Raw genomic sequence first — 21,547 nt, forward strand, 5'->3', positions numbered from 1 at the left:
TTTTTACAGTAATAAATAGATTTTCAAGTGCTTTAGATAATAGCATTAATTCTGCTATATGTTGTATCATTTCACTGTCATGGTGGATGTATTTTTTGTATCTTGAAATTTTGGGTGTAACCTCAGTGGAAATACTGTAAGGTCTGGATCAAGGATATATCCTGTACCTTTGTGTTTGTTTCTGTGAAGTGCCTTGTGGAGAACTGGTGAATTATCAAACAAATTTTAGTATGCTACTGAGATACTATTCAGTAATAAAAATCATTGAATTGCTGATACATGCAACAAAATGGTGGAATCTCAAGAGCATTATTCTAAATGAAAGAAATCAAACACCAGAATGCATACTGTATGATTCTATTTATGTCACATTCTAGAAAAGACAAAACCATGGTGGTTAATGAACAGAATAATGCGCAGTGGGAATAGGGATTGACTGCAAAGTGGCAAGAAGGAATTTTCTGGGGTGATGGGGATATTCTATCCGTTGATTGTGGTGAATATGCAGTTGTATATGTTTTTCAACAGAAATCAAATTGTACACTTAAAATTAGTGAATTTCATTGTATAAGAATTACACCTCAGTAAAGATTATTTAAAAAAAGTGGATAAAACTCATTGATAGTAATAGAAGTCTGAATAATAATTGCCCTTGAGGAGAAGTAGTAACTATGAGGGGACATGAAGGATCCTTCTAGGGTGTGGAAATGTTCTGTATCTTGATGTGGGTGTTACCTGGGTGTACCCAATGTTAAAATTCGTTGAGCTGTACACTTAAAACTTGTGTACTCTATATAGAGTTATAAATTCAGTAATAGACTACAAAAGAAAAAAATACTGTAGGGAAGGATTAGAATATAAAGTTGAGAAAATCTCAAAGAAAGTAGAGCTAAAGGACAAAGAGATGGAAAATAGGAGAGAAGAGATAAGAAAATTAGAGGACCAATCTAGGAAGTCCAATATCTGAATGAAAGGTGTTCCAAAGAGAACAGAAAAAATGGAAAGAAATCATCAATGAAACAATTCAGAAATTTTCCTAAAATTGAAAGACGTTAATGTCTAGATTGAAAGAGTCCCAAATAGACCCATTTCAAAGCACATCATCAACAGTTTTAGAAAGCTTTTGTCAATGAGAAGATCCAGGGCCGGCCCTGTGGCCCAGTGGTTGAGTTCACGCGCTCCGCTTCGGCGGCCCAGGGTTTCAGTGGTTAGGATCCTGGTCACAGATATGGCACTGCTCATCAGGCCATGCTGAGGTGGCATCCCACATGCCACGACTAGAAGGACCCACAACTAAAATGTACTACTATGTTCTGCGGGGATTTGGGGAGAAAAAGCAAAAAAAAAAAGAAAAGAAAATTGGCAAGAGTTGTTAGCTCAGGTGCCAATCTTTTAAAAAAAAGAGAAGATCCTACGAGCTTGCAGCAAGGGGAAAAAAAAGATGACATATAAAGGATCAGGAATTTGAATGACTTCAGTCTTCTTAATATTGAAACCTAGAAGGTAATAGAGCAATGCCTTCAGAATTCTGAAGGAAAATTATTTCCAAACTAGGATTCAATAGCCAGCCAAACTATCACTGAAGTTTGAGGGATAAATAAAGGCATTTTTGGACATATTCAGTCTCAAAAATTTTACCTCCCATCTAGGGAAAATGTGCTTCATAAAGGTAAAGGAGTAAACCAAGAAAGAGAAAGGCATGATAGACAAAAAAGGATTCAACATAGAAGAGGCACACGGCTCTCCAGGATGAAAGGAGATACCAAGTTGAACAGCCTTGGAAGGGAGATAATAGTGTCTTCCTCCAGAGCACAGGTTAGGCTTGCATAGAGCCCTAGAAGAAAGAGAGAGTATCTTCCTTTGGAACAAAGAGTAGGCATGCATACTGTTCAGTATAATAGACTTGGGTTTCCTAAACTTAGGGTTCCTCTCCTGTAATGCAGCCTATACCATCTGCAGGTGTCACCTGGCCCATTGTGTGTTGCCCCATGGCAATTGGGGCTTGATACTGGTGCGAAAAAAAAATACTTTGGGTTGCATTGTCTTCTGGAAGTTTTACCCTTTTAGCTCTTATGTTTAGGTCAATAATTCATTTTGAGTTAATTTTTGTATATCATGTTAGGTAGGAGTTGAGGTTCAGTTTTTTTTTGGCATATGGATATCCACTTGTTTCAGCACCGTTTTTTGAAAAAAAATTGTCCTTTCCTTGTTAACTTACCTTGACAACTTTGTTGAAAATTAATTGGCCATTTATGTATGGATCTATTTCTGGACTCTCTAATTTGTTCCATTGGTCTGTGTCCGTCTTTATGCCAGTGCCACACTATGTTGATTCCTGTAACTTTATAGTAAATCTTGGAATCAAATAGTATAACTTGTCCTACTTTACTCTTTTTTTGAAACTGTTGTGGCCATTCTGTGTCCTTTGTGTTTCACTATAAGTGTTAGAATCAACTTGTCAATTTTTACAAGAAAAGATGCTGAGATTTTGATTGGGATCAGATTAACTCTGGATCACTTTCAAGAGAGTTGACATCTTACCCATATTGAGTGTTTGAATTCATAAACATGCTGCACACACACACATATATTGTATCAATTAATTTAGGTCATCTTTAATTTTTCTTAGCAGTTTTTTGTAGTTTTTAGTGTTCAGATCTTGCGCATATTTTGTTAAGTTTATCTGAGTATTTAATATTTTTGAATGATTTTAATTTTCAATTATTTATTGTTAGTATGTAAAAATACAATTGATTTTTGTATATTGGCTTTGTATGCTACGACCCTACAAAACTCACTTATTAGTTTTAGTAACTATAGTAGATTTCCTAGGATTTTTTTCCATTAAAAATCATGTTGTATGTGAATAAAAGCAATTTTACTTCTTCTTTTCCAGTCTGTGTGCTTTTAATTTTTTTCTTGGCTTATTGCACTAGTTAAGACCTGTAGTTCTAATATTGAATAGAAGGGGTGAGAGCAAGTATACTGGCCTCGTTCTTTCTTGATCTTGGGAGAGAGCATTCAGTCTTTCACAGTAAATCTGATGTCAGCTGTAGGTGTTTCGTAGATGCTCTTTACTAGGTTGAGGAAATTCTCTTCTTAGTTTGCTAAGAGTTTTTTATTGTGAATGGTGTTGAATTTTGTCATATGCTTTTTCTGCATCTATTGAGATGATCATATGTTTCATTTCTAGTTTCTTGAAATCATATTGATTGGTTTTTTAGTATAAACTACCTTGAAGTTTTCGTATTAACCCCACTTGGTCATAATGCATTATCTTTTTTATATATTCCTGGATTTGATTAGCTAAAATTTAAAGATTTTTGGCTTTGCATTCCTGAGGGATATTGGTATGTAAATTTCTTTTTTTTAAATGTCTGGTTTTGGTATCAGAGTAATGCTGGCCTTAAAATATGAGTTGGAAGTTTTTCCGACTTTTCTTTTTTCTTAGAGAATTTGTTTAGAATTAGTTTTATTTTTCCCTTAAATGCTTGGGAGAATTCAGTTGAAGTCATTTGGATCTGGAGGGTTTTTTTGTGTATGTGGGGAAGATTTTAAATTACAAATTGAATTTCGTTGATTGATATAGGACTATTCAGATTAATTACTCTATTTCTTCTTGAGTAAGCTTTGGTGTGTTTGACCTTCACAGAATTTGTCCATTTCATTAAGCCCTCTTTTGCCTTTTAGTATTTCTAAAGTTTGTAGTGATAGCCATCCCCTCCTTCAGTTCTGATTTTAGAAATTTGTGTTTTCTCTCTCCCTCTCCTGGTCAATGTTAATACAGGTTTATCCATTGTAATGATCTTTCCGAAGAACCATCTTTTGGCTACATTGAAATTTTCTTTTGTTTTTCTGTTTCTATTTTATGATTTCCACATTTAACTTTACTGTATTCTTCCTTCTTCTTCTTTTGGGTTTAGTTTGCTTTTATTTTTCTAGATTCTCAAGCTGGAAGCTGAAAGCAGGAGTCAGCAAACTACAATCTGGGGGCCAAATCCAGCCTGTCACTTGTTTTTGAATGGCCCACGAACAGAGAATGGTTTTGCATTTTTTTAGTGGTTAAAAAAGTCAGAAGAATACTGTTTTGTGAAATGTGGAAATTAAATGAAATTCAGATGTCAGTGTGGATAAGTAAAGTCTTATTGGAACACAGCCACACTTATTTGTTTACATATTGTCTGTGGCTGTCTTTTGCTAGAGTGGCAGAGTCGAGTGGTTGTGACAGACACTTGTGTTGTTCTCAGTGCTTCGCACTGCTGCTTGGTGGGCTCTAATCACAGTGCTTCAAGCACCATGCATATCACTGTACTGAGAGATTTTGCTTTAGTTATTTATTATCAGCACATACCCATCATGTCAAAACAAGAACAGATAAGAAAAATGGACTTGACATGTTATACTTTTAAGGCACAGTGGAATGTGGATTATTGAGTTAGGTGACAAAGCATTGTGATTATTATGCAATGGCACCATAGCTGTGCTAAAGAAATACAGTATATACTGACATTGCCAGACTAATCGTTCCTCACAGTAGTCTCTATACACAAGAAAACAATGGTCAGAAAAATTAGAAAACTTAAGGAGTGTCTTAGCACAGCAAAATTTCTTCACAAAATTAAAAAACGAAAATCAGGTTGCACTCAGAATACGTTTATGAGTGTCTCATTTGTTAGCTAAACAAAGGAGTCATTTACTGATGGTAACTTTACTAAATCTTGTTTGATTGTAGCAGCCAAAGAAATGTGTCTGGAGAAAATAATCTTATAGTCTTGTTAAGACTATTAGCTTTTTGGCAAGAACAGTTGATGGGAGAATTGAGAACATCAATAATCAATGGAATAATCCAAAAACAAGGCAAATGATTTTGAGTGGTTTTGCTGGGCTCTTGATGAATTGACAAATGTTACCAGTGCAACTCACTTGTTGTTAATTGAGAAGTCAATGCTGAGTTTGAAGTTACTGGAGAATTAGTTTTAATGAAAAGTGTTCGTGGAATAATTACAGACCAGAATATTTACAAAAAGTTGAGAAAACACTAATTCTTTACAACCTAAAGTAGAATCTGCTAAGATGTGTTACAACTGATGGTGGTAAAAATGTGTTTAGAACAGAAAAAGGCTTAGGTGAACAAATTTACAAAGCTGTGAAAATGTGGGTGGTTAATGTCTATGGTTATTCATTCAGGTATTTTGGTATATTCAGGTTATTCAGCAGGTATTTTGCAGAGGAATTTGAATCTATCATGTGATATGGAACCAGGAGTGCCTCAGGACTCAAGAATGTTGCTGTTGTGGACATTGTCATTCCACGTCAGTTCCATGAATTTTTGTCAGAAATAGAAGCTGAGTAGCCTGACTTGCTCTACCACACCACAGTTCAGTGGCTTTGTAGTGGTAAAGTTATATTGCAATCTTTTGAGCTTAGCGCTGATTTGAAATTTTTCTGAATGAGAGGAACTGCTCTCAGGTAGTTTTATTGAACACTGCATGGCTTTGGCAGTCAGTTTTTGCCGCAGACTTGCTAATGTTTCTTAATGACTTCAACATAAAATTACAAAACAAAACAGTGCTTATATGCAAAACTAAAAGTTATTTTGATGCCAACTAATGTTTGAGTCACAAGTTATATGGAACTGTTTTGTGTAGCTTTCCATGTTGTCAAAAGTTAAAGCAAAGAAGCGAGATCTCCATTCCTACCCAGATTTACAATAGATTTATTTTCTGAGCTCAAACTACAGTTTCAGCAGCGTTTTTCAGACTTTGATGCAAGTACAAAGGAAATTTCCATATTACAAACTCCATTTAACTCTGCAGTTGAGGCGCTTCCACCCAGCCTTCAGTTGGAAGTGATTAATCTGCAGTGTAAGGACATGCTCAGAGACAAATGTCAAGAGGAGAATAAATTCCTTAAGTGCCCTCCAAACAATGGATATGCTGAATTGAAATCATTTGCTTGAGATTTGATAGCAATATGTTACAGTACCTGTCTGGGTACAATTACATTTTCAGACATGAAATACATAAAATCTTATTAAAAAGCAGCATTAACATATGAACGTTTGCAATTGGTTTGGATGATAGAGAAGACTAAGTGAAATACTATCCCCTCATAGAGTTCCATTCCCTTTAGTAGACCTGTTTTTACAAAAAGTTGTTCTCAGCTATTATTATTATAATATTTTGAATTTCATCAATAAAAATTGTGGAAATTTTTTTCTTGTTATATAAGTACTTACATAAAATCCTCAGTTTTGCCTGTTGGCCTTCAAAGCCTAAAATATTTACTGTCTGGCCCTTTGCAGAAAAAGTTTGCTGACCCCTGCTTTACATCAAGATTTTTTTTTTTTTTTTTAAAGATTTTATTTTTTCCTTTTTCTCCCCAAAGCCCCCCCCGGTACATAGTTGTATATTCTTCGTTGTGGGTCCTTCTAGTTGTGGTATGTGGGACGCCGCCTCAGCGTGGTTTGATGAGCAGTGTCATGTCGGCGCCCAGGATTCGAACCAACGAAACACTGGGCCGCCTGCAGCGGAGCGCACGAACTTAACCACTCGGCCACGGGGCCAGCCCCTACATCAAGATATTTTTATTCTGCATAGTTGTGTACCTGCACTTACTAGCAGAATTAAGGCTTTTGTCTCACAGTAATTTTAAAAGAAAATAATATATGGAACAGTTTTGTTTCTGCTGGATTTGTTAATTGCAGCTTATTCATTGTAATAAGACCTTACTGCTTTGTGTTCGTGTTCTAATTTGAAGAAGAGGCTTTCAGTGGTCTTCCTGTAGTCTGTGGGTAGATCTACTGTATGCTGAAATATCTTACTTTGTGAAAGTAGTATACTATTTGCTGCAGTGTGATTCTTAAGCAACATAGATGCTGCCTTCAGGGAACCTATGCTGGGGGAAGGGGCAAATAATATGCCAAAATACAAAAAGCAAACAGCTCTCAAGGATGTGCTGGAGTCAGTTGAAATGCCTAGAACTAGATGTGGTTAATTTTGAGGAAGAGTTTTTTGCCCCTCAAGAATAGATAAGAGGCAGAGAGAAATAGCCAAGCTACCCACACCATAATTTAATTCCCTCAGGAAGGCATGGAGAAATGTTTTGATTTTCTCTACTAAGTGTATTCATTGGCTTATTGTTCCAGGAAATGAGTAGGGCAATTTGGACTCTTTCCTAGGATGTCATTCTTCTGTATCTCTGGACTTCCTACTCTTTGTAGTCTTGGGTGGCAAGTGTCTTTGCATAGAAGCCTTGGATGATTCTGGGAGACTTTTGGGAAGCCTGGAAGAAAAGCCAGAATTACTGGGCTGGAGGGCCTTGGTGGAAACCAGGGGTTCACGTGATACCTTCCTATCACCTCTAGAAGGGAAAAGATGAATGATAGTTATTTGCACAGACAAAAAGTCAGAGAGAAGAACAGGAGCGTAGAAGATTACGAGTTGAGGAGCCAAAAGGGCTCCGGTAGTTTAATTCAGAGGTATTTGCTTAGATTTAAGTTATATGGGACAATTAAATGTATATAAATGATGGACAGACAACTATAGGCTGTTCCTTTAAAATCTATTCCTTAAGTAAGATTCTTTTTGTTCTTGGGGCCAAAAAATTTTAATGAGAAGTAATTTCTGCAGTTTTAATTGACATCAGTGGAAAATATGTTATTCATATATTTATTTCAGGATTGTCAAGAATAAATTGAATAAAATAAAGCAAGTTCGTCATTACTGTTATTGTAGCTTGTGTAATTATAAATGAGGCTGGAAAACTAGTGTCCAATTTAGGTACCTGTAACATAAATCAGTAGTTCAGAGCTGCGTGATTTCTCTCCTTTATCCCCTTGGGTGTTCTTTTGTGATCTCTTTTGCACTTCCAAAATTAGAAACTTTGTTCAGTATTATAAGATGCGTTCGGATAACCTCAAAGACTGAGAGAACCACTTTGACTTCCAAAGTAGTTTTAAGCAGATATTTTAAAGAATAATAAAAAATGTTTTAAAGTCGGTGCTGAAAACTTAATAACAAGTCCTTATGTTTTATGTTTAGGTCTCTGAAAGAAGATGAATTTGGCTGAGATTTGTGACAATGCAAAGAAAGGAAGAGAATATGCACTTCTTGGAAATTATGACTCATCAATGGTGTATTATCAGGGAGTGATACAGCAGATTCAGAGGCACTGCCAGTCAGTCAGAGACCCGGCTGTCAAAGGCAAATGGCAGCAGGTGAGGCCACATCGACGTGTTCAGTGAGTGAGGGCGGTAGTCTATTACGCTTGAAAGATTAGAGTTGGAAAGTTAGTTTGAGATTTTGTAAATACTTCTTAATTGTCTGATTACTGAAATATATTTAAAATGTCCTCTGAATAATTTTTTGTCTTGCCCAGTTAATATTTTATATATTTTTGATAATGTATTTCATCAGACATATTTCAAAGATATTTAATTCTAATTGAATCTACTTTTTTTTTTTAAAAGATTTTATTTTTCTCCTTTTTCTCCCCAAAGCCCCCCGGTACATAGTTGTATATTTCGTTGTGGGTCCTTCTAGTTGTGGCATGTGGGACGCTGCCTCAGCGTGGTCTGATGAGCAGTGCCATGTCCGCGCCCAGGATTCGAACCAACGAAACACTGGGCCGCCTGCAGCGGAGCGCGCGAACTTAACCACTCGACCACGGGGCCAGCCCCTAATTGAATCTACTTTTAATGTTTTTTTTTAATTTTCATGATCAGTTGTCTGATTGTGTGTGATTACAAATTTTTGAAATCAGGTATTTCTATTCACCCTTTCTCCTTTCATTTTTACATGTATTTTGACCCATTTCAGAATTTTAACGTGTATTTTGACCTTTTTCTTTTTAAGAAAGTTTCCTCTTCTTTTGAAAGACTCCTTACATACAAAGAAGTCAGTAATCTAATAAAAAACACTAATGTATTTGTTATGTCTCTTGACTATACAACTTGATTATATAATAGGACAGTTAATAAAAAGTTGAATTGTATTTCCCCACTTATTCTTAAAACTTAAAATCCTTTTAAAATTAAAAGTACAAAGTCAGGCATTTCTTTGAAGTTTCCATTTTATGTAGTAATGCCTTTCAAGTGTTTCTTCTAATTTCTTCGTTAGTCAGAAATTGATGTTTGACTAAGTTTTCAGGGTAAATTTGGCTTATTTTCCGACTTAAGTGTTACCAAATTATGTTGAGTGAGAAGAATATACTTGCTGTAACTGAAGTTGAAATTTTTAGTTGTATTCTTGTATTCTGCATACTAGCCAGAGGCAAGAGTTGTTTATTAATGTAGCATGGAAATGTTTTTGACATGTTCTTAATTGTCTTAGTGACCATTTCTATTGAGATATTTCTACTATATTTCTTTTCATTAGGTTCTGAAGTTTCGTTTCTCCAAGTAGAGCATATAATTGCATATATTAACAGTTGAATTTTACCTAGATTTTTCTTTGGTTCTACAACTCCTATATGTTCCTTTCTATATATTAATCAAGATAAAGTTAAGGGAGAGTTTCTTATGCTCTGCTTTACAGTAAACTCTGCTTTCTGGTTAAAAAAATCAGAATTGTTAAAATGAATTTGTAAATGTAGTTTTCAATCTATTATCTGTTTGCCTTTGAAAACTAGTTTGGGTAAACAAGAATTTCCACCTAGTAGGTGCTCAGCGAAGTTTTGTAAATATAGGAAGAATCTTGCCTTTGAGCTCAAAATAAATTTTACCCAGAACTTGAAAGAATTTAAACAAGTGCAAAAGAATTCAGATTTTAGGTGAAGGAGAATTTAAATAAAAATAGGAGATGGGTAATTCATACCCATTGCCATGGTATAAATATGTGGAATGAACTCATGTAGAATGAACTGAAGTATTGTACCACTTCAGGCTTTCAGATACTCACGGCAGCATTACATAGTGATATTGGGGGTAGAAAATGCTGGTGAAAATTTTAGCTGATAATTGTTTGGAAGGTATTTATAAATATATTAAAAGTGTTTAGCATAACATTATAGATTTCTGGGAATGATTAACTTTTTGCTGACTCAGTTGCTTTTTTTAAATGGTATTAATGGTTATCACATTCTTTGGTGGAAATAGAGTTCCATTATGAAAGATAAATAACTACTTTTCCTACAAAAAGGTATGTAATTATGTCTTTTTTCAAACCGATTCCCACCTTCCTATCTTAGTTTAAGTAGTTCTTTGTTTTCTGGCTGTGTTTTAATGACTCATTTTGCATACTTTAAGTGACATAAAGAAAACTTGCACTCTATGGCAATTTATTATTTGCAGTTTATATAAACTTTAAACAGTTTCTAGCATAAAGGTTATTTTTTTAAGGTTCGGCAGGAATTATTGGAAGAATATGAACAAGTTAAAAGTATTGTCAGCACTTTGGAGAGTTTTAAAATTGACAAGCCCCCAGATTTCCCTGTGTCTTCTCAAGATGAACCGTTTAGAGATCCCGCTGTTTGGCCGCCCCCTGTACCTGCAGAACACAGGTGGGTGGGACTTTATGTTCTCTTTAGGTACTTCTGTAATTAATTGATATTCAGAGTGAAGAGGGTGAAGCTTTATTTGAACAAAGTATTAAAAAGTATTTTGGTTGGGGGGCGGGCGTGTAGATTTATTTGATAAGGAACAGAAGTAAATCACTTGTCATATATCTTGCTTTTAGAATGTTTTACTACTGTAATCATAACAGTAGAAATCTTGTAGTCATAAAATTTATCAGTTAAGTGAGTTCTTTTAGATTTATAATATCAGCATCAAAACTTGGATGGCTTTTTTGCTTTAAAAGACTCTAACAACTTTAGATGCAATGGTGGACAAATTGGATTCATCTGGTTGAGCCTACGGCCAGTTTCCAGAGTCCTAGTGTAGAAGGAACCTTACCATTCTTTAGAAGGTTAAAGATCAGATTCCCTAGAGTGGCAGGTAAGGATCTAAGTTTATCTCCTATGCATTATCTACATTAAACCTCCCTCTTCTTGTTCTTTCCTGTCATCTTGTCTTTGCAGTCTGTTCCTTCTTCAAGGACTATCCATAATCCCCATCTAAGCAGCTCGTATTCATTCTTCAAGTCTTAGCCCCACTGTATTTCCTCTCTGTAGTCTTTTTCAATTTGCCCAGGCATTAACGGTTTGTTCATAGCAGTTATCATATTGCATTTCTTTGTCTCTTCACAAGATTAGGAGCTTTGTAAGGGAAAGAACCATGATTTTATTTACTCAAAACGAGTAATAATGGGGCTGGCCCCGTGGCCGAGTGGTTAAGTTCACGCGCTCCGCTGCAGGCGGCCCAGTGTTTTGTTGGTTCAAGTCCTGGGCGCGTACATGGCATGCTCATCAAACCACGCTGAGGCAGCATCCCACATGCCACAACTAGAAGGACCCACAACGAAGAATATACGACTATGTACTTGGGGGCTTTGGGGAGAAAAAGGAAAAAAATAAAAAATCTTTAAAACAAAACAAAACAAAAGAAACGAGTAATAATGAACTTCCCTTGGTAACACAGGGTTTGGCATATAGTAAGCATTCAGTCCCCATTGAATGAATAGCTCCATTAATTCTGTAGGTGAGGACACTGAGACCTGAGAGACCCTGACCTATAAGATAGGCTAGACGAGGGTCTGAGTGTAGGTCTTTCTGGCTTTCAGTCCGTTTGATTGTGAAGTGGTATTGTGGCCAGAGCGTTGCATCATAAAAAATAATTTTCCCCTTGATCAGTAGCTGTGATCGTGTCTTTTACTTGTTGATCTCTTAAAATTTCCTAAAAGCATTTGGAGAACTGTGAAAAGTGGTTAATTTATTCCTTCAGGGTTTTTTCCGCTGAACAGATAATTTTGTGATTCATATTATAAAAACACTAGACAATGATTCTTTTCTAAGGTCTACAACAATATAGTGCTTTCCTCCATGTGTTTTGGATTAAGGTAACCTTAACCCCTCAAAAGGCAATGTTTCAAGTCATAGGATTGTAACCATGGAAGTTCTAAAGTAAATATTGAAAAAACGAAATAGTGGCATTTTAATCTATCAGAACTTGAACATTTTGTGAATGTATATAAAATAAAATACTTTGTTTTTTTCTGAAAGTCATTAATTCAGAAATATACTTCGTTTGTTTATTTTTATTTTTTTGTTAATTTTATTATTTATTTATTGAGGAAGATTAGCCCTGAGCTAACATCTGCTGCCAATCCTCCTCTTTTTGCTGAGGAAGACTGGCCCTGAGCTCACATCCATGCCCATCTTCCTCTACTTTATATGTGGGATGCCTGCCACAGCATGGCTCGCCAAGCGGTGCCATGTCCACACCCAGGATCTTAACCGGCGAACCCCAGGCCACCAAAGCGGAACGTGCGCACTTAACCACTGTGCCACTGGGCCGGCCCCTACTTCTAGTTTAAAGCTAAAAGCTGACAATAACTATTTTTATTTAGATGTAATGAACATATCACATTGTGTAAGATGTGTGTACAACGTGTTGATTTGATATATTTATATATTGCAATATGATTACCACCATAGCATTAGCTGACACTTCTATCACGTCACATAGTTATCATTTCCTTTTTTGTGATAGGAACAGCTAATATCTCGTCTCTTAGCAGCTTTGAAGTTTATAATACGGTATTGTGTAAAATCATTATGCTGTGCATTTCCAGGACTTCTTTCTTTTCTAATTGCAAGTTTGTACCTTAAGCATCATCTCCCCAATTCCTGCATCCCCCAACCCCTGGTAACCACCATTCTAATCTGTTTTTATGAGTTTGGCTTTTTTAGATTCCACATGTAAGTGATATAATACAGTATTTGTCTTTGTCTGACTTATCTCACTTGGCCTAATGCCCTCAGAGTCCATCCATGTTGTTGCAAATGGCAGGCTTTCCTTCTTTCTCATGGCTGAATAATATTCCATTTTATATATGTACCACATCATCTTGATTCATTTATCTTTTGATGAACTCTCAGGTTATTTTAGTATCTTGGCTATTGTGAATAATGCTGCAGTGAATATGGGAGTGCATATATCTTTTCAATGTCCTGTTTTCATTTCCTTTGGATATATACCCAGGAGTGGAATTGCTGGATCATCTGGTAGTTCTATTTATGACTTTTTAAGGAACCTCCATACTGTTTTCCATAGTGGCTGAACCAGTTTACATTTCCACCAACAGTACATAAGGGTTCTCTTTTTTCCACATCCTTGCCAACACTTATCTCTTGTCTTCCTGATGATAGCCATTTTAACAGGTGTGAGGTGATATTTCATTGTGGTTTTGATTTGTCTTTCCCTGGTGGTTAGTAATGTTGAGCATCTTTTCATCTATCTGTTGGCCATTTGGATATCTTCTTTGGAAAAATTTCTATTTTGTTCCTTTGCCCATTTCTTTTTTTTTTTTTTGAGGAAGATTAGCTCTGAGCTAAAATCTGCCATCAATCCTCCTCTTTTTGCTGAGGAAGATTGGCCCTGAGCTAACATCTGTGCCCATCTTCCTCTACTTTATAAGTGGGATGCCTGCCACAGCGTGGCTTGATAAACACTGTGTAGGTCTGCGCCTGGGATCTGAGCTGGCAAACCCTGGGCCACCGAAGCATGCGACCTTAATTGCTATGCCACTGGGCCGGCCCCTCCTTTGCCCATTTTTAAATCAGATTGCTTTGTTGTTGTTGTTGAGTCATATGAGTTCTTTATATATTTTCGATATTAACTTCATATCTGATATATGGTTTGCAAATATTTCCCCCCATTTAGTAGCTTGCCTTTTCATTTTTTTGATTGTTTCTTTTGCTGTGCAGAAGCTTTTTAGTTTGATGTAGTCTCATTTGTTGGTTTTTGCATTTGTTGCTTGTGCTTTTTGGTATCATATGCAAAAAATCATTGCCAGGACCCATGTCAAGGACCTTCTTTCCTATGTTTTCTTCTAGGAGTTTTATGGTATTGGTTCTTATGATTAAGTCTCTTTAATCCATTTCAAGTTCATTTTTGTGAGTGGTAGTCCAATTCAGTTTTTCTGATTGTGGTTATTCAGTTTTCTCAACACCATTTGTTGAAGAGACTATCCGTTCCCTATTGAGTATTCTTGGCTGCCTTGTCAAATATTTGATCATAAACGCAGGGGTTTATTTCTGGGCTTTCTATTTTGTTCCATTGGTCTGTGTGTCTGTTTTTATGCCAGTACCATACTGTTTTAATTACTATAGCTTTGTAGTGTAATTTGAAATCTGGAAATGTGATGCCTCTGGCTTTGTTCTTCTTTCTCATGATTACTTTGGCTATTTGGGGTCTTTTGTGGTTCCATACAAATTTTAGGATTTTTTTGAATTTCTGTGAAAAATCCTATTAGCATTTTGATAGAGATTGTGTCGAATCTGTAGATGGCTTTGGGTAGTATGGACATTTTAACAAAATTAACAAAATTAGTCTTCTCATCCATGAACATGGGAGGTTGTTCCATTTGTTTGTGTTTTCTTCAATTTCTTTCATTAAAAACTAAATGTAGTTTTCATCATACAGATCTTTCACTTCCTTGGTTAAATTTATTCCCAAGTATTTTATTGTTTTTGATGCTATTGTGAATGGGATAATTTTCTTTACTTCTTTTTCAGATGCTTTGTTTTTAATGTCTAGAGACATAACTAATTTCTGTATGTTGATTTTATATCCTGCAACTTTACTGAATTTGTTGATTAGTTCCAACAGTTTTTTGGTTGAGTCTTTAGGATTTTCTGTATATTAGATCATATCATCTGCAACTAATGACAGTTTTGCTGCTTCTTTTCAGATTTGGATGCCTTTGATTTCTTTGTCTTGCCTGATTGCTCTCGCTAGAACCTCTGGTACAGTGTTGAATAAAAGTGGTGAGAGCAGGCATCCCTGTCTTGTTCCTGGTCTTAGAGGAGAGGCTTTCAGTTTCCCACTGTTGCGTGTGATGTGAGCTGTGGGCCTGTCATGTATGGCCTTTATTATGTTGAGATATGTTCCTTCTATACCCAGGTTGTTGAGGGTTTTTATCATGAAGTGATGTCGTATTTTGTCAAATACTTTTTCTGCATCTATTGAGGTGATCATATGATTTTTATCTTTCATTCTGTTAAGGTAGTGTATCATGTTTATTGATTCATGTATGTTGAACCATGCTGACATCCCAGGGATAAATCCCACTTGGTCATGCTGTGTAATCCTTTTAATGTGTTGTTGAATTTGGTTTGCTAATATTTTGTTGAGCACTTTTGCCTGTGTATACATTAGGATATTGGTCTATAGTTTTCTTTTCTTGTGATGTTCTTATCTGGCTTTGGTATCAGGGTAATGCTGGCCTCATGAAATGAGTTTGGAAGGATTCATTCAGCTTTTTAGAAGAGTTTGAGAAGGATTGACATTAGTTCTTTAAATGTTTGGTAGAATTCACTAGTAAAGCCATCTGGTCCTGGGAATCACTTTCAATATAGGAAATACTTGTTCTAAATTGATAAAGCACCATGATGTATTTCAAAAAGCGGTAGCGACACATAATAACTCTAACAGTGGCTCAAGCTGAATAAAAAGTGTGGCTGGAATTTTCCCATTGATGAACTCTTACTTGAAAACATCTCATCAGAGAGACACCAACCCAGTTATTTCCTTCTCTTTGTCCTCCCTTAACTGCCCATTACACAAATCTTATTTGTTTTTATACTTGTGTTTTAATCCTTATTTATTTTTTTTGGTGAGGAAGATTGGCCCTGAACTAACATCTGTTGCCAATCTTCCTCTTCTTGCTTGAGGAAGATTGTCCCTGGGGTAACACCTGTGCCAATCTTCTTGTTTTATGTGGGATGCCACCACAGCATGGCTTGATGAGCGGTATGTAGGTCCAAGCCCAAGATCCGAACCGGCTAGCCTTGGGCCACTGAAGCAGAGCATGTGAACTTAACCACTTGCCACCAGGCCAGCCCTTAATCCTTATATTTAATGAAAGCAAAAGGTGAGTGGACTAGAATATATTTCTCCAAACCTCCTTTCTTCATACTAAATTAAAAAAAAGTTTACCTTGTATATAGCTATTCTGTGTATTTTTTTTCCTCTGTGGATGAGAAAGCCTTAATAAAAGAAAATATAAGACTGTATATTGCCTGAGGAAAAAAAAGATTCCCATTCCCACATATGTCATCACAACACTAGAAAAACCTCCAACAACTCCACATGGTTCTGCTAGTGAAGGAATTCTGTTTACTATCTTAGGTGATAGCATGGGATTAGGAGTTTTAACCTTTATGAATAAAATCTTTAAATAAGCAAAGCCACAGTTCCTTCATCAAGTGATAGCATCGTAGTGACATATATGTAAGGCAGATGTTAATGAAATAAATGTTACACAGGTTTGTAACACAGAATGTGTGCATAGGCTGATAAAATAAGGAAATATTAAGATTATAAGTTTAGGGTTGAAAGTTATGGGAGGTTAGAGTTGTATAATATTTTTCTGCTTTTACAATTTTGGTTTTTTCACAGGTCGTGGAAAACAAACATCATAAAATTTTCAGCTAGAGATAGTGAATAGTGAATATAGTCCTTAGATACTCTTGGTTTAACGGGAAGACACTTGATTTGAGTCCATGAGATCTGAGTTTGAATTCTGCTTCTGACACCTACTTGCTTTATGACCTTGAGCAAGTTATTAAGCCTCTCTAAACATTAGTTTCACTATCTGTGAAATGGAGATCTCTACCTCATGGAGTTAATTAAGAGAATTTAATGTCTCAGAGTAACTGATTTGTAATAAATAATTAAAATGCATGTGAATTCTGAACGTACTACAGTGTTCTTTCAGAAAAATGGTAAGAGAATAACAGAATTTAAAAATAATGGCCAGAAATCTGTAGTTTTCTGAAACATTTTGAATAATTCTGGCAGAGAGGATGTGGTTTTTTAAATGTCCAAGTCTCATGAAGTTGATGATCATTTTCAGGAAAAGGATGATAACTAATTATTGGTCACTTACTGTAGGTTTCACTAGCATTGATTATCTTATTTTAAACCTCCAGTGATCCCAGGAAGTAGCTAGTGTTATTGTGTACCCATATTACTATTGCTAACTTATTATTAGGAACCCCGTTTACAGCTCAGGAAATTGAAGCTTACAGAATTTGTTATTTTCCCAAAGTCATCTGAACAAGAAAGTGGCAGAGCCAGGATTTGAACCCAAATCTCCTCAGCTTCAGGAGTCTTATTTATACCCACTCTGCTGTGTTACTTTCCCACCTATGATTCTCAGTGGTATCTGTGGGTATGTTTTGATATACATCTATATATCCTAACACATGATATATAGATCTCTTATCCATTTGGTTTACTTCTTTTTAGAGGTAGTAGGAGAATAAAGAAACTGAAAATGCTTAATGAAATAAATATTGATATGTTAAATGTAATTAAAAAAATTTATTTCTGGGAACACTACACTGAAATTACGGTGTAATTCAATAGGAAAATATAATTTACTTTACCTTGCTTTGTACAAAATGTTTCTGGGATGCATGGCAGACATTAGCCACTAATTTGGTGGCCTTGTTTATGGCTCTGTCCTTTTCACTTCACAGACTTTTAACACAAAACTTATCCTCTATCCCTGTTGCCGCACACCAAGGTAATCTGTACGCTGTGGTTTCCAGCAGTGGTTTGCCACATCGTTTGAAGTTATACCTTATATGTCATGCATCTGCTGAGTTTAATCATGATCCTGTTTTAAATCACCAGCAGCTGCTTGGATAAATCAAAACAATCTTTTAAAATGAGTTAGATTCATTATCCTAAACATGAAGAAGTTGAGCTACAAAAGTAGGATTACAGTGGGAGGTAGTCAATATCAGAATTAAAACTCCAAAGAAACGAAGCCTCCAAGTCATTCTTAGTGTCCTAAGTTAAATGATATCTGGTGTCAATTAAATTATTTTATAATATTTTCCATATGCGGGTTTTAAGTACATTGTTTTTAAGGAGACCATTTTAAAATGACCTCTCCCAGTGAGACCTGAAGCCACAAAACTAAGATTTTCTGTGTTGGAGCGTGTTTGACATAGCATATATTCAGTAAACTATTCTTTCTTCAACTTAAAAAAAAAAAGTGTGTTCTTTTTAAGTTACGTCTTTTGAGAGAGATGGCAGTAAGAATAGGATTCACAAGCCCAAAAGTTGGCTTATTCTCTGTAGGTAAATTAGAACTCCAGTAGAACCTCTAACATTATTTCATCTGGAACCGAGGGAAAAGGCATAATGTGTTTCTGTGTACATACAGATAATAAGGTTGATTTTTTAATCAAATTTGTGCTGTTTTGTAGAATTTCAGCAAAGAGGAAATTCTTACTGACTTGGTATCAAAGTTGTTGCTTTATGTTTCTTTGGGTGCCCAAATAGATTAAGTAACTGCTAGCATTTAAGATCCCAATTTGCAGTGGAAAAAGATCAGTTAAGGCCACATCAAGTAGAGAGTAAACTTCCATCTCATCCTTACAGGGGTTTCACCCGGGCTCCAGCTCGGCTATTTTCCTAGGGTTAGGGGATAGGAGAGCAACTTTTTGTATCAGTTCCACTGCTGATTGAGTCATCCTCCAAGTTAAGTTCACTTCTCTGTGCCTCATTTTTTCCCTTTATAAAATGTATATCGTGATGAGATTGTTTTGTAAAATTGTTTTGAAGTCTTAGGAAGAAAAACACTCTATCATTGATCTCTCCAAAATGTGTTTTATGAATATTCATTGTATACTAAACATGGTCTTTGGCCCTGTGGAAAGTTTAAAGGTGAAAAAAGTCCCACAGACCTTGGCCTCAAGAAGCAAGAGAAAATAATCCAGACATTCTGGAAAACTTGAGCTAGGATGCTGACATCTATTATATGCCAAGTACTGTGCTAGGTGCTGGTACTATGCTGGGATGTGGTGGGATACAGAAACAGACACATTCCTTCCCCTGTTAAGCATGTGGTCTTGTGAAATGGGTGTGAGAGCCTTTACTGAGGTAGAATGGACTGGATTTGGTGATTAATGAGATACAGAGAATGAAAGAAAAATTGGAGCAGCTAATTAAATATCTAGACCAAGCTGTTGAATAGGAATTGCGTATGAGAACCAGAGTTTAAAAGAGATTGGGATTAATGGCAGTTATTTAGGAATCATCAGCAAGTACGGAATTTTGAGAAAGAAATTTTAAGGTCATTCTTTTTATGGTGGAGTAGGTTATTTGTCTAATGATTGGTAAATTGAGATTACACTCATTTTCTCAACATTCTGGAGTTACCCTCTCTTCCCACATTCCATTTCTGGGGTATGGGATGGACTTTCGACTGTGGGTAGAATGTAGGTAGCAGTAACTGGTGTTGAGTTCTTAACTGTGAACCAGGCAGTGTGCTAACAAACTTCTTATGTAGTTTTTTTCTTAATCTTTACAACACAGTCTGGAATAGCTACTGTTGTTATCATCCCTATTTTTAGAAGAAATTAAAGTTTAAAGATTCTAAGCATCTTTATCAAATGCTATGTGTAGGTCAAATAAAATAAAGATTGAGAATTGGATTGGATTCAGCAATATGGAGCTCATTGGTGACCATCATGATCAGTTTGGGTGGAATTGTAGAGAATAATGGAGTGGGTTCAGAGAATGGGAAGAGAGGAATTAAAAACAATGAGTATATATAGTTTTTTCAACGAGTCTTGCTGAAAAGGGGAGCAGAAAAATTGAGTGATAGTTGAGGAAGACATGGAGTCAAGATTTGTTGTTGTTTTAGAGAGGAGAGGAATGACAAGATGTTTGTATGCTGATGAGAATGCTACGGTAGAAAGGGGAAAATCGATGCATGGAAGAATGTGGATGACTACTGGAGCAATGACCTTGAGTAGCTAAGAGGAGATGGAATCTCATGTACAAGCGGAGTGGGTGCATGGATAGCTGATTCACGGTAACAGGAGTGAAGGCAGTTAGTTATAAGGATATGGATGTAGAGAAGTGGCTAGATATGGAGGTGAGCGCTTGTCAACGTTCTCGTCTGATTATTTCAGTGAGGGAACAGCAAGCAAGATCATCTGAGACTGAGGACAGAGGGAGCAGATGTTTTCCAGGGTCTAAATTCTGATCTGAAGTATCCCCAAAGTGGGAGGTCATTCCATTTGACTGTTTTATTTTATTCCTTTTATGTAAGTTTTCTCTAGGGAGCATTTGTCTTATTTTATAGAACTCAGTAGTCACTCATTTGAAATCTTTATTTTGGAACCTAGGTATTTATTACAGTAATTGCCTAAAAACTTGGTATTTCTATAATTTTTTTTAAAGATTTTATTTTTTTTCCTTTTTCTCCCCAAAGCCCCCAAGTACATAGTTGTATATTCTTTGTTGTGGGTCCTCCTAGTTGTGGCATGTGGGATGCTGCCTCAGCGTGGTTTGATGAGCAGTGCCATGTCCGTGCCCAGGATTTGAACCAACGAAACACTGGGCCGCCTGCAGCGGAGCGTGCGAACTTAACCACTCGGCCACGGGGCCAGCCCCTATAATTTTTTTTTATATTACAGAAAAGACAACTGAAAGATAGAAATTTTAATTCATTAGAGATAAACTAAGGAATGGGAACAAGATAGTGGTAAGTCAGAATGAAATCATAACATGTTACTTTTAAATTTTTATTGAAAAAATCTTTGCCTTGCTGCACTTTAGACACTGTCATTTCCCCTCTTTGTTCCTTTTACAAACTACTGTAAGGTATACTGTACATCTGTTGCCTTCACTGCCCTTTTTCCTTAATAACTAGAAATCCTGGATCTCTGTTCATTGCGGTATCGGGACTGAATTCTTGAAGATAATTTCCTAATTTGATAATGCAGCACCTATCCTCAAGACTTATTTCACTTTTGTAACTTTCGATACTGTTTACCATCGTTCTTCTTTGGAACTCTCTTCATCGTGTAGCTGTTGTGATGTTAGACTATTCTGCTTTTCTTTTTTCTAGCTGTGGCCTCTTCTCTTTTATCTCGTTGTTGTTCCCTAGTCCTGTGCCTGTGTTCTTTCTGTGTTCAGTTCAGCTCAACATATCCAGCCCATTATGTACTAGGCACTATGGGTGCATAGAGGAGGAGGAAGGTTCCTGCTCTCCAGGTGCTCAGATTCTAGGAAGGCTGTTTCCCTTGCCCAGAGATTGGTAATTAACCAAACACTGAGGGTTCTTATCCTAGCTCTGCCACTTAGTGTGTGTGAGGACAAGTCATTCAACCTCTCCTTCATTCTCCTCCTCTATAAATTGGTGATCGATATTACACTACCTCATGGGGTTATTTTGAGAATTAAATGATTGAATATAAGTAAAGTCTAAAGAGCAGCCTGGATATAGGAAGTGCTCAAGAGACATTTGCAGTCTTCATCACTCACTCCCCTCCCCCTCACCACTGCCCCACTCGGTACGCAGATAGCCGGTGCCCTCACCTCACTGAAGTCTTTGTTCAGATGTCCCCTAGAGAGTCTTTCCTTGACCACCTTATTTAAAATGTTTACCCCCTTCTCTTGTCATCGCTCTGTCTCCTT

General features: G+C 36.3%; 1 protein-coding gene across 7 annotated transcripts in view; it reads left to right on the forward strand.

The window, feature by feature from the left end:
- The window catches only part of KATNAL1 (katanin catalytic subunit A1 like 1), an 80,477-nt gene that overhangs the window by 10,490 nt on the left and 48,440 nt on the right, over positions 1-21,547 (forward strand). For 6 of the 7 annotated variants that reach the window (XM_046664471.1, XM_046664473.1, XM_046664468.1 and 3 more), the window contains exons 2-3: positions 8,043-8,218; positions 10,340-10,500. In XM_046664471.1, the coding sequence (XP_046520427.1) occupies positions 8,057-8,218; positions 10,340-10,500 (323 nt within the window). In that variant the 5' untranslated portion in view covers positions 8,043-8,056. Of the gene's footprint in view, positions 1-5,293; positions 5,313-8,042; positions 8,219-10,339; positions 10,501-21,547 lie in introns of those variants that run through there. The other variant, XM_046664474.1, reaches the window with a different exon arrangement.

The sequence above is a fragment of the Equus quagga genome, chromosome 6, assembly GCF_021613505.1.
Source record: "Equus quagga isolate Etosha38 chromosome 6, UCLA_HA_Equagga_1.0, whole genome shotgun sequence".
Classification (NCBI taxonomy): domain Eukaryota; kingdom Metazoa; phylum Chordata; class Mammalia; order Perissodactyla; family Equidae; genus Equus; species Equus quagga.